Genomic DNA, 14498 nt, shown 5'->3' with positions numbered 1-14498 from the left:
AATATTTGTACCAGTATCTGTATTAAGTGGGCGTGGCCTAAATAAGAAGGGTTTTGGTTTTTTTTGTAAATGAACTATACAGTGTTATCTCATACATTTTGTTATTTTTGACTATATGATACTTTCAGCCTTTGCAATTTACCAACCACTCCCCTCCCCCGATTTCATTTCAATTTTTTTTAATTAAAGGTTTACATGGATGTAAGATATACACTGACACTAACACAGATGTTCCCACATGTGTACAAGCACTCAAATCTTAATAGACTCAGCTCAAAAGTTTTCTTTCTCTAACATCTTGCCTGTCCATTGCTGTGTGTATAGTGCTGAAAAGAGCCAAGGTCAAGAAGGGGAAGAATGACCTCATCGGTGCCGAGGAGGGTGAGGAACACTTCACAGACATTTCCTCAGTTGGTAAGGCTTGGAGTTATCTCACTGCCATAAATAATAATATGGAGCACTAGTGCGCACTATATCATATTCAGATTACTGGATTCGTTATGTAAATGCCTCTTTCTTGGATAGGTATCAAAAAAAAAAAAGTGAAAGCATGTTTGCTAGACCATCATTCACATCACCATAGCAACCATATCAAATATAACAGAGGTTGTGAAATATCGGAGATGCCGTATTTTTTTGTCACTTGTATTCTAATGGAACGGTAGGTAGTGTTGCAGATTACAGCTCCAGGGTCCTCAGGTTCGATGCTGACCTCGGGTTACCGCCTGTGTAGAATTTTGCATGCTCCACCCGTGGTTTCCTCCAAGTTCTCTGGTTTCCTCCCACCTCCAAAAAACACGCCAGTAGGTGCATCGGACAAACTAAATTGCCCTTAGATGCAAATGTGTGCGTGTATGTGTGTATATGCACGATGCCCTGTTATGGACTGGCAACCCATCCAGGGTGTATTCCACCCTCGCATGTATTTTTCCTGGGAAAGGTTCCAGAGCCACCTCGTCCCTAACCAGGTAGACTTCTTTTCATGTCCGCTCAGATATTAACGATGGATCGCTGATTCACGTATAAGGTGCAGACTGCTTCGATTGCTAAGATTGTATCATTTATCGTCTTACAATTAGGTCAGTGCTAGGTTTTTGCAGCTTTTGCAGCAGTTTTCATATCATAACTGTAAATCATATCAAATGAACTACAGATTTTACAAAGAGTCATTTTGCTGGTTATACATTGCCATTAAATAAGTGACGGTCAACCTGTCACTAAAATTCACTGTGATACGAAGTCTATTAAAAATAATTCCCATTTTGTTTGTTTGGTCTCCAGTGCAATGTCAGTCAGGGGTCTTTGATTAGGGATACTATATGCCTATTAGCTGTGTCAAGTGGAGCCATGAGTGGGATTTACTGTGTATTAGTCCTGCTGTGATATAACACTTCCATTTTAAACCACTCACTTCAGCCCAGGGCACTCTATCAAGGGCTCTATGTCAGACTTAAGAGTCTGATGTAATTACTCCCACCTCTGTTCTTTAATTTAGTTTACTTTTGTGCTAGGTCACCGGTGGGCCTTTTCGAAGGGCCATCTGAGGCCTGCGCTTTGCTATTTCTGCTCAGACTCTGAGATGATTGGCATCACACTGGTTATTTGCTATTCCCTGGAAAATAACCACCCTCTGTATGAATAGCTAATAGGAAAAGCTGAATGAGTAACGCTGTTCCTCTCCACTGGGATACATAATCATTTCATAAGAAAATGAATTCCAGTTGCAGAACGTAGCATGAAATAGGCTGAGAAACAGACTTCTTACTCCCAATTCCCTACAAAATGTGAAATGGGTTGTGAAATACTGATTTGAATTCATTAGTCTAGAGGTATTCAACAAAAAAATGTTAAAGGTCCAGTTGCATAAAAATTCCTTGTGAAAAAGCACACGAATGAAACCGAAACGGTTAGCTTTTTAATGCCTAACCAATTATTTTATGGGCGTAGATAAGATCATTTAAAGTGTTTTTTTTTTCTTTTTTCTGATAAGCTTTATACTTTACAACTTTTACCGCAGTTTTGTCATTTTTAAACAGGTCGTGTTGTGAGTTTGCTCATCAAACAAAAAAACATGTCAAATCTCTGAAAGTCTGTGAAAACGTTCCGCTTTCTGAGCTAATGTCTCTAGTCCTGTACCGAGCCTATTTAGCTAGCTAAATCATTAACATAAATGCATGTGATTGGATAAACCACAACAAAGGAAGCCGAGCTGGTTCATGTTTGGAAAACTAGAGTTGCTGAACTTCGGTTAATTTCTTGTTTATTAGCGCTGCTACTGTACTGTTCGAGTGCCTGGTTTGCTCTGCTGAAATTTTACGACTTCTGGCCTTGGATACGTCATTTTGACATTAACCTATTGCATAAGATTTCGGTATTTTAGGAGGGTATGGTATATGCTATATTTTTCATATGATGGCCCTAAAATGTTCCACATCACATTTGGTATATATATATATTAAAGAGTAAGAGAGATAGATTCATTCAATAACATGGTCTACTGTTATTTAATATTTAGTCTTTCAGTATTATATCTAATAAAGCACTTTAAGTATTTGGATCTATTAATATAAATAAATATTATTATTCATTTATTCATTCATCATTCCTGAATCTTCAGTAACTGTTTTACAGCCAGGTTCACCAATTTACCATAGCCAATGTATCTACCGCCATGTTTTGGGAGGTGGGAGGAAACCCACATATGCACAGGATGAATAGAATACCCACACAGAGTCAGGAATCAAAAACTCCTAACTCAGGACTGAAATTCGTTATCTGAAGCAAACTATTAGAAAACCTGCTGCAGATGTAACTTCGCAGTGTTCTCCACTGTCTCTCAACAGCGCCCCCTGGTTCTCCCTTTGCCCGAGCCAGCGTGAAAAGCAGCAAGAACGACAGCTCGTCGTACTTCCGTCGCAAAGAGAAACGAGTGCGCTTCTTCATTCGCCGCATGGTGAAAGCCCAAAGCTTCTACTGGATTGTGTTGTGTATAGTGGGCTTGAACACGCTGTGCGTGGCCATCGTTCACTACGATCAGCCTGAGGGGCTCACCCAAGCACTGTGTACGTACTGCAGCTTATTCATATTCCCATAGAGCTGAACCTTGTATTTCATTCTTATATGGTTCATCATCCAAAAAAAAAAAAAACAATGAAGCCTGCATTTCAGATGTACAACATCTGAACCAATGTTATGCATTACATAGGGAATAATACACACCAGGGTCATGATGTTATGTGAAAATAATCAACAGTGTGGTGGCGTGATGAGGCATGACACAAACTGGAGTTACAGTTCCCAACCAGAAGTTGATTATTTTCCAGTAACACCACATCATAAGGTGCTATACCACAGCAATTAAAACAAGTCGTACCTTTTATCCATTTATAGTTACGTATAATGTTGTGGAATGTCCACAAATCAAACGAGTTCCTCGAACATCTTAAAATGTTAGCTCCTCACCACCTGCTCTTTTTTTTTCCCTCTCTTGTGAAGTCAATAATACAAAAAAAAAAAAAACCCACCCCAAATAAACATGTAGCTTATAGAAGAGAAACCGCAAAACTCTAAATCATCCATGTGGAAGGCTTTCCCATGGTGGAAAACTTCACCTCTTTACCAGATTTACCTCCTGACTGTCACCTCAAAGTGCTGACACTAGAGACTCCTTCCAAAAGCGCTAAATAAACTTCTCCTCACAGAAAACTTCACATTATTATTACTCGTATCAGCGCCTTCCGTACAAGTCCTTGTGAATTAGCTCTTACTATAGAAACAATGACGTATTCTTTTAGAGTCGTGCTTGATTGAAAATGACTCAACACCTTCATTTAAAGCAATCAACAGTTTCATTTAAACTATATATAACTATGCAATATATTTCATATTCTACAACATAAGGATACGTTGTGCTAACGTAATGTTATGTTACCGTGTTGTGTGTGTGTGTTAGACCTGACCGAGTTTGTGTTCCTGGGACTGTTTCTATCCGAGATGACTCTGAAGATGTACGGCTTAGGGCCCCGGAACTACTTTCACTCCTCATTCAACTGCTTTGACTTTGGGGTGAGTCACAGCTGGATGAATCATAGAAGCATAACATCTTCATTTACTCAGCCATAAGCAGCCACTGTGATACTTGGAGCCATTTCACACTGCAGGAGGGACTTTGACATGCTGTGGCTATTCACTGTCAAATTTTGCTTCAGTATTTAGCATCTGTTACTGTATATGTGTAGCTCATTATTTCTGTATCCTCTGCTCTGCGTAGGTCATCATAGGGAGTATATTTGAGGTGGTGTGGGCAGTCATCCAACCAGGAGCCTCTTTCGGTATTAGCGTCTTGAGGGCTCTGCGCTTGCTCCGAATATTTAAAGTGACCAAGTATGTTGACCTACTAAATAACTCTCACACAGTTAATGTTAGTGATAAAGAAAATATTTTGATTGCTATTACATTTATGCAAGCCAGTTTACTAGCATTTAGCTAGCTAGATGGAATGACAGGATGACATGGAGTGTATCCAACTTCCATATTTATGTATAATCATAGATAGTGACATTTATAATGATGACAATGATGAGGCGATATTAAAGGATTTACCTGTAATTTACATAGGTTAGTGCTTTAAAGTGACAGGTTCAGGGGTAGTTTAACTCATTTGTAAGTCTTTGTCAGTGTCGATTAACCTGAATTATTTTTTTTTAATTAAACACAATGGGGTGCGCTGTTATAGGAAAATAATAAACAACTGGGTGGTGTTTTATTCCTCTTATACTACAGCAACTCTATTTTTTATGTTTTATCCATTTATGGTTACATTTAATGTTGTGGAATGTCAACAAAACAAGTTCGTTTCTTGTTACTTATGATATAGCAGCAATAAACAGCCATTCCTTCACTTTCCCCTAAAGTTAACGATAGGAACAAAAATCCAGCGCTGACACTGGAGACTCCTTCCATAAATGCTACAGTAAATTTCACCATAACAATGTGTATTAATTTTGATTAAAAATAAAATGTTTACTATTACACTTGTGACCGCCATACAAGTTCTTGTGAAAGTGTTTTTTTTACTATACAAATGATAATGAATTAATATTAAACCCGTCATTTGCATTATAGACTCACCTTCTGCTGTGGTATAATGGGAAATTAATATTCTGTGGTTATGTGGTTACAGTCGATTGTTCTTGATACACTATAAGAACTGCATTTCTCCATAGGTATTGGAACTCTTTGAGGAATCTGGTGGTGTCTCTGCTCAACTCAATGAAATCCATCATCAGCTTGCTCTTCCTCCTCTTCCTCTTCATTGTGGTCTTTGCCTTGCTGGGCATGCAGATCTTTGGAGGACAGTGAGTGGACACTTTGTAAAAAAAAAAATTAATAATAATAATTTTTTTTTAGTTTTTAGTTTTTTTCCAAAAATATACGAGCCCAAACATTTCCTAAATAGCTTCATGATTTGTCTTGTTCTACCCACTGAGAACCATAACTTCCTTAATGAGCTTTTCTGTAAGACTCGAGTCTTCTCTGCAGCACTCTGGAACAAAACTCTTTCAAACCCAGCCTAGCTTATTTCACATTCCGAGAAAGTGTACTGCTTTCGTAGCTTTAACGCTTTAATGATAGTTTATCCACTGCGCTCTGCCCTATCCTAGAGCCAAAGTGTATTTGGTGTGTCTGATATGAGAGTGACAATGTCAAGCAAAGCCACCATCTGTTCGGCAGGGCTGTCTTATCAATGACGGCAAACGGCCAGTAGCAACACGCGTTTAATTGTCCACTGTCATTTGTGTAATGGTCTGGGTGAATGTCTTCTGCTCTATGTACCAGTTGTGATGGCGAGTTGCCAAAATAGAGCTTTGATGGCTGAATTATTGAACAGAAATGCTGCAGAGAACATTCGGTCACTGTAAATGTTCACAATTATGAATGTTTGGAACACAGGCGAATGCTTTAAGACTTCACAGGAAACCCAACTTCCCCTAAAATTTCATTGCAATGCAGCAATGAAATGTTTGCCAAAGTGTCTATATATATATATATATATATATATATATATATATATATATATATATATATATATATATTGGTGGAATTCAATATTTTATCAAATCAAATAATCATATCTCACTGCAATATTGTGCTTTTCGTTCCTTTAACTCCAAATGTTTTCCACGAACAGCGCAGCCTGCATGTAAATCTCCTTTGAAGCCTGCAATACAGGATGCACAGCTTCACAGGTTCTAAAACATAGAACCTTTTGTATCAGACCACCCAATTTTTGGGTGAGCAAAAGTATAGGAACAGATAAGACTTGAGGTAAATTAAAGTAAATAACACTTAATATTTTTGTTGCGTATTCTTTGCTTGCAATAACTGGATCAAGCCTGTGACTCAGTGACATCACCAAATTGTTGGTTTCTGCTTTTGTGATGCTTTTCCAGGCTTTTACCGCAAAAACCCTTCAAGTCAAACTTTTTTACCCTTCAGTCTCTTCTTCAAGAGGTGAAATGCTGCTCAATTGGGTTAGGGTCTGGTGATTGACTTGGCCCGTCTAAAACCTTCTCTCATTTTCCCCCTGATAAAATCCTTTGTTGAGTTGGCGGTGTGTTTTGGATCATTGTCTTGCTGCATGATGAAGTTCCTCCCGATTAATCTCGATGCATTTCTCTGTAAATTTGCAGACAAAATCTTCCTGTAAACTTCTGAACTCATTCTGCTGTTACCATTATGAGTTAATAAAGATTAGTGACCTTATTCCAGAAACAGCCATGCAAGCCCAAGCCATGACACTACCTCCACCATGTTTCACAGATGAGCTTTTATGTTTTGGATCACGAGTAGATCTTTTCTTTCTCCTCACTTTGGCCTTTCCATCACTTTGGTAGAGGTTCATCTTGGTTCCAGAACTTTTGTGGCGCATCTCTGTATTTCTTTGCGAATTCCAATCTAGCTTTCTGATTCTTACTGCTGATGAGTGGTTTTTGCATCTTGTTGCATGGTCTCTATATCCTCTGTATTTCTGCTCTCAAAGTCTTCTTCCAATGGTGGATTGTCATACCTTCACTCCTGCCAGGTTGTTGGTGATATCACTGATTGTTTTTTGGGGGTAGTTTTCTTCACAGCTCTCACAGTGTTTCTGTCGTCAGCTGTTGTTTTCCTTGGCCGACCCATTTGGTGTCTGTTGCTCGGTACACCAGTGGTTTCTTTCTTTTTCAAGACATTCAAAAATTGTTGTATTGACTATACCCAATGTTTTTGCAATGCCATATTGCAAAATGGCTTCCTTTTCTCCCATAGACAGCTCTCTAATCTTCATGTTGGCTTATCCTTTTTAACAACAAATGCCTGTGTCTTCACAGGTAAAACTGAAGGCTAAAACCAGGAGTATATGTTCAGAGCTATATATTGTTTATACCATCAATCTAACAGGACACACCTGGGTAACAAAAAACACCTGTCAGTCACAGGTTCCAATATTCTTGCTCATTCACAAATTGGGTGGTCAGATACAAAATGTGCTATGTTCTATGTTGCTTAAAACATTTACATATAAATATATATACATATACATACATCTCCTCTAGTTATTTCTCTGTGCTTCTCCACTGTAATCCTCCCTCCAACCCTGAGCAACATTTGTAAGTGGGAAGAAATACCATATCAGCAGGGATTTTGATTCCCTTGCCCCAGGACTTGGACCGATTATACGATGTGTCAGTCTTTTTTCATAATGAGTGCGTCATTAGGTAGACTAGCTAGATACTGTATATAACATTCTTTTCTATTCTCTGTCTAATAGAGTCTGAATTGGTGTTCTACCATACCGAACCACCATAACATGTGATGCACTCTGACTCAAGACACGTGTTTAAATATTTCTTACCTCACGAAGACACGAACGTGGAAGACAGGAAAGAAAGAGAGATTTCCTGATACACTGACTATATACATTATCACTATCCTATCATTATCATGGACGGTACATTATTAAGATCCGTTTAAATATGGAATGTACACCATGCACCAAAAGATGAATATAGCTGAGGTTTTAGAATAGCTCTAATGAGAACCGGTGTGTAAACATACGCGGCTAATGAGATGGAATAAGTGTGGGCAGAAATCGATTTAGTAGAATCTAGCTCAGTCTGAAATCTAGAGAATTGGCATTGGTGCAGCTATTCTGAGTCAATCTCTAAGAGGAAAAGAAAATGTGCTTCACTCATAACACAGCAGCCACTAGTGTTAGAGATGTTGAACTGCTTCGGAGTGTGTGGAAAGCGTTGTCCGTCATCTTGTCTTCCCTGTATTTGCTAAGTTATTAAGCGAAGCTCCACGTAACGCCTCTGAAATCTGAAGGATAGATTAATGGAGTAAATCCTAGCTCTTATCCACGAGACGTTTTTTTTTGTTTGTTTTGTTTGTTTACCTGAACATTAAAAGTGATAACAAATATACTATATTTCTATATTTCCTTTTAATTTTGCTCAGTTATTATTTCGCTGGCCGAATAGTGACAATGAAATGACTCATTCTTTAGAACGTTGGTGGTTTGATTTGAAATGAAGTGCACTCAGTAACTGCATTAGTTACCTTGAATCAAGTGCAGGTTTCGTTTTCACTTTAGAAAAGCACTTCTGTGAAGCTGTAAGCAAAGTGCGCTTTTGTTTTCACACCGCAGTCTTGTTTGGCAGTTACTTCTGTGAGCTTTGAGATAGGAACCAGGGGGAAAAAAACTGAAATAACCCGCTTCTATGAGACGAGCTTTGTAGTGACTGGCCATGGAATTTGTTGTAGTTTTTTTTATTTATTTATTTATTTTTAAACATTATTAGTTATAGACTATTTGTAGCTTTTGTTTTGGGGAATTTGACGCAAGCAGGACATGGTTGAATAGGTTCGGTAATACCCAATTTAGTTATAAGTAATAGGGAATAAACAGTGGCACTGGATTTCCAGTCTCCAGTGCATTTGTCATTGACAATATATTTTTTGACAGTACAATTTTCTGTGCAAGGGTGTCCAAAAAAAAACCTGCATCAATTGTTTTTTTCAGGCAAACCTTTTGCTTGTTATGGCCCAGGCTCTGGCTAATGGAATAAAAACAGAGCTACACTTGTACACCAGACTGTCTAGCCCTGTATAGGCAATGTTATATACATACTGACAGGGATCAGATAGACTGCAATCATTAAAATCCAAATATACAGTGTGTGCCCTAAAATCTCCATACACATGGGACTATGTACGCCAGCACCACGTCGGTTGCGCCTTCCTCGGCGGATCTTCGTGGACGTCCGCTGTAGAGAGTTCTGGGACACCCTGTAGTATGAATGTATCTCTAATTCGTGAGTCATGTATTAACACTTGATGCGCATGTTATATCGAATATTTCCTGGACAGCCCTTCAGTGATAAACCATAGTATGATTAGACTTTGTGTGAATACTTTCGAAATTTCCAGTAATCCTCTTTCGTTGTAAGACTTTCCGCCATTTTGTTTCTCATGACAGGTTTAATTTTGATGACGAAACACCCACTACAAATTTTGACAACTTCCCTGCAGCCATAATGACCGTCTTCCAGGTATATACCAAACATTTTATCTTCCTTTTGTCAACTCGTTTATTTTTGTATTCATATTCTTCAGTGTAATAATTTATACTATCCAGCTTTTGGGTGTTGTCAGTACACTGTGTGTGTGTGTGTGTGTAGATTTTGACAGGAGAAGACTGGAATGCAGTGATGTATCATGGGATTGTCTCTCAGGGCGGCGTCCCATTTGGGATGTTCTCCTCTGTTTACTTTATCATTCTTACCCTCTTTGGAAACTGTATCCTCTTACGCCCGAGCAAAACCGCTTTCATAGCAAATGCTGTTTCTAATATGAGATCCATTTCAGGTTTAATAACGAATGCAGTGTCGATGTAGATACGTCTTTAACCTGAGTCGAACCAGACACCCTTCTTAATGTATTCTTGGCTATCGCTGTCGATAACCTTGCCAATGCTCAGGAGCTGACGAAGGTGGGTGGAGCGATCGTACCGGCGTCGTCATGTTTTGAATCCCGCCGTTATCGTTTCGAATTTGTCATCGAAGTAGATCTGTGAGCTTGAATTTTTTAGATCCGTTTGATTTTTACCCACGTGTAAGTGTGATCAGCCCATACTGTGTTTACTAGGACGAGGAGGAGCAAGAGGAGGCAGCCAAAAAGAGCATCGCAATGCAGAAGGCCATGGAGGTGAAGGAGGTCAGCCCGATGTCAGCAGCTAACATTTCCATCGCAGCGTAAGTCCACGTGTCTTCTCTTTTACATTGCCGCCATTCGATTCACGTCCATCCGGACAGCTTTGTGTCCATTATGCGTCCATGTATGTGTTTGTCCTCGGACACACTCCACAGTTGTCTCATGTGAGTTCTTAACGTAACATCTTGTGCATTACTATATCGGTCGAATTTTTTGGTTCTATGAATGATTTTGTGTCTTAACTCACTGTACAAGGTGACACTACTTTATGTGAGTCGTGTCATTTTTTAAAAAAGTATTATTTATTAAACCATTTTGTTTGATTTGATCAGCGACAGGCAACCATTTCACTTTTATCACCTTTGCACTGTGGTTATTTGAAAACTGTTGCATTTATTTACTTCTTGTTTTTCCTTTTTTTTTTTTTTTCTTCCTAATTTTGAATTCTTTTTTTTTTTCTCGAATGGTGTCGTAATGTTTTCATAACCTTTAAGTCTGATGTGTTGGTGACACTCAGGTAGAGGATCAGGATTTTCGATTTTGTGGTTTATCAATTTGACATTGTATTTTTTTTTTTTTTATACATTTTGATGTCGTTGAATGTTAAAGCCTTTAACTGGAGTGTTACCAATCTGTGTGTTGTGTCTTGAGATGTACAGGTGAACAAACAAGTGAGATGGACATTCCTGAGGGGATGCCCCTCTTCCAGACCACTTTTTGTTTTCATTGGGTTCTTTATTTATTTATTTATTTATTTTGATTTCGTTTTTTCGTCTTATTGTGTATTGTTTTTGTTTGTTTTGCATGTGCAGTTTTGTAAAGCAAAATCGAGATGTGCTCTCTCGCAGCTCTTCCGTCAGCAGCGTTCACTCACTGTGAGTTTTGCTCTCACTTATAATCTTACAATATTTGCCCTCACCGTACTCGTCACTTCACTCCTCTTGTCTCTCTTTTCCTCTCCCATATTCATTCCTTTCTGTAACGGTACCCATTATAAGCATTATAAACTGTCTTCTGCACTGTGTTCCTCATAGCCATAATAGCATTTGCAACTAATAACACTAATACTGTTGCAGTCGCGGCAATGAATATGTGGTGCTGAAACCCGGGTTTTAGCTTGACTGGTGCCAAGTGCAGGGAATTTTTGTTCCTACTATGCTTCTCACTAAACTTGTTGACACTTGGGTTATTATAGTTAGAGTTCTCGACATCTGCTCAAGTGTGAAGTTTTTGAACCTGTGTTAAACATTCTCTGGTCCACTTGAAAATGGTGGTCTGGAAGGATAATGGACTTAATTGGAATTTTTCCATTTGATTTTATACAATATGTCTAGCATTTGAAGGAGTTGAAATCCTCACAGTTATTTAAAGACGTCGCCCAAGTACCCACCTCCTTGGGTGAAAGCAGAAGAAACACTTTTGACTGCAATTACAGCTATAAAGTGTCTGTAATATGTGTCTATCAGCTTCATACTGCTGATATTTTTGCCCCTTTTTCTTGGCAAATTTGCTCATGATCTCAATAGAGACTGTTGGTAAACAGCAGTTTTGAAATCTTGTCACAAATTCTCAGTCAGATTGATGTTTAGGCTCTGACTGGACCATGGGTCCATTCATTCAATCATGGGTTGTTGTCCTGTTGTAAGGTAAACTTCTGCCCCAGTCTCAGGTCTCTTGAAGAATGAAACATGTTTTTTTTCTAGAGTGGCCCTGTATTTGACTCCATGTATCCTGCCTTGAGACTGACCCTGACCAGTTTCCCAGTCCCTGCTAATGAAAAGCATTGCCAGAACGTGATGATACCACCACCATGCTTCACTGTGGAAAGGATGTTGTCAGTGTGGTGAAAGGAGGGTTGCGTTTCGGTTAAATGTAACATCTGTGCCAAGGCCAAGTTCAACTTCGGTCTCATCATTTCACACATGCATTTTGGCGAACTCCAAATGGGACTTCCTATGGCTTTAAATATATATATATATATATATATATATATATATATATATATATATATATATATATATATATTAAAGGCATAAAGTTCAGCTTTGTGGAGTGACTGGACTATGGTTGTCCTATGAACAGCTTGTCCAGTCTGAGCTCTGGATCGCTCCAGCTCCTCCAGAATTAAGAATCTTGGATGCCATATTCTTTCCGTTGTCAAATAATGGATTTAATGGCGCTCCATGGGCTGTTCTTTTATAACCAAATAACCAAAACCCTGATGCATACTTTCCAAAACTATGTCCCAGACTTATTTTGATAGCTCGTTAGTCTTCATGATACTGTTTGTACAGGTTTGTTCGCTAACAAAATCTGGGGCCTTCCGACAACTATTTACGTTGAGACAGGCAGACTTTGTTCATCTAACTATGTGACTTCTTAGGTTCCGTTGCAATTTTTGTGAATTTGTGTTTAGTGTAGAATCTTGAATCCCAATGTAATCCCAATCCCGTTTCAGTTCAACACTATAAATACGTATGCAAAGCACGCTAAGTAAGCAGCTTTGACTGAAGCGTATCACCTGAACAAAATCGCCTTTACAGGTCCTTTTTTTTTTTTTTTTAAGCAAAAGTAAAGAAATATTCATTATGAAAATGATAGTTTACTTTAATTAACTGTCTTTCGTAAAAATAAATAAATAAATAAAATAAAATAAAATAAAATAAAATAATAATAATAATAATAAATAATTTAAATAAATCCTTCCACAGTCCTTAAGGAATTAATCTGTGTTAAAACAAGCCCTCGCCCAAACAAGTACATAATCATCATAATCCTAGGTATGGATATTCTAGCCAAGTATGAAAATGCTATTAAGCACAAGCTGTTGTCAATTAGGATGAGGGAAAAATACTGATAATCCATATAGGCTGCAGTACAGAGTCAGCTCTAATGTGTTACTATGCTATGTATTAAAATAAGACTTCATGAACATTATAGTTAAAAGCAAGAGTTCATTTGAACCCTGTTTTTATTACTAACCCAATGAATTATGTATATGGAAACTCTGACACAGCTCTGCACTTCAGGTCTTTGTTTTCCCTACTAGTCAGTTTTCAATATTTAAAAAAACTGTCTGGATTTCCTGCCTTCAGGCTTTTAATCATGTGTGACTGTCTTTGCTTTATCTTTGTTATCACCTTTGTTTTTTTGTTTGTTTGTGTACCACTTTTCCCTGTTCTGTCTTCAGTGTTTGTGCTAGCATCATGTCTATCCGTCATGTCTGACCTTCTGTGCTGTGTGGTTCTCTGTGTTGCTCACAGGTTTTATGTCTACACCCCTGTCCATCGCTTTGTGAGGTATAGTTACCATACAGGACTTCCTACTGAGGTCCTATTCAGCATCCATACTGCACTAGCTTATTACTAATGCTGCATCTCCTTTAAATTCATAAAATAAAATATATTCTAATTAAAGGTGACATCTCCTGGAGTAGACGAAGAACATGTTTTGTTTATAACCAGGGTTGTTTGCATATTGTTTGTCCCTTTCTGTGTATACACAGTGCACTGTAAATACAGAAATGGTCTCTATGCTCATTTTGGTATATGAAATATGGCCAAGAACATGTATGGCACTTGTTAACGAGTGTTTGTCAGCCTCTAGGGTAGCAATTAGGTGTTGGTGCTATAGGGTGCTTCAAATTCCATGCCAAGATAACAGCGATTATGGCTCGGAAAAGCAATAGTGAAGCATTAGCCCTGCCTTTTGGGCCATTTAAATCAATCATCAGCATTTCTTTGGGCCTCGATAAGCAAACAGCTCCACAACAGCCACGCTTGGGTCACAGTGTGTATGCTGTGGTTTGATATAGCAGCATGAATGACATGAATTACAGTATGAAATGTGAATGATTCCATCCATGAGGACGATCTTTTCACTTCTAGACTTAGCAACTGTCATGCATCGCTTGCATTTTTACCCACCTTAGCTTTATCATTTTTCTCTGTCCCATTGTGTCTGTCTGTGTCGTTGAAATCATGCCAGAGGCGGCTCGTAAATAGGGGCAGGTAGGGCATATATCAGCCATTTATCAAACGTTAGTCTTCATAAAATCCTCATTTACAGCTCCATTTATTAGTTGAAATACCAAGTAGCTCTTTTGAGTAACAATTTAAAAAAAGGCGGATGTTATTGGACCGCTATATGCTATATCTTCCATTGCGTTGCTCACCTTTGTAGATGTTGCACAGTCATGTGGCAGCACGTACACTGCCCCACGTATCTCGGTCGAGTTCTTATTG

At 38.5% G+C, this 14498-nt stretch overlaps 1 protein-coding gene across 2 annotated transcripts in view; it reads left to right on the top strand.

Annotated features, from left to right (window-relative positions):
• cacna1bb (calcium channel, voltage-dependent, N type, alpha 1B subunit, b) overlaps positions 1-14498 on the top strand; it is a 123817-nt gene that overhangs the window by 64354 nt on the left and 44965 nt on the right. For both annotated transcript variants that reach the window (XM_053687723.1, XM_053687724.1), the window contains exons 9-18: positions 325-414; positions 2844-3062; positions 3953-4065; positions 4271-4383; positions 5226-5357; positions 9521-9593; positions 9723-9840; positions 9966-10033; positions 10189-10295; positions 11067-11129. In XM_053687723.1, the coding sequence (XP_053543698.1) occupies positions 325-414; positions 2844-3062; positions 3953-4065; positions 4271-4383; positions 5226-5357; positions 9521-9593; positions 9723-9840; positions 9966-10033; positions 10189-10295; positions 11067-11129 (1096 nt within the window). The remainder of the gene's footprint in view (positions 1-324; positions 415-2843; positions 3063-3952; positions 4066-4270; positions 4384-5225; positions 5358-9520; positions 9594-9722; positions 9841-9965; positions 10034-10188; positions 10296-11066; positions 11130-14498) is intronic.

Source organism: Ictalurus punctatus, chromosome 18 (assembly GCF_001660625.3).
Source record: "Ictalurus punctatus breed USDA103 chromosome 18, Coco_2.0, whole genome shotgun sequence".
NCBI lineage: Eukaryota > Metazoa > Chordata > Actinopteri > Siluriformes > Ictaluridae > Ictalurus > Ictalurus punctatus.
Note: the sequence above shows the minus strand (reverse complement) of the source record. Positions and strands in the feature narration are given on the sequence as shown.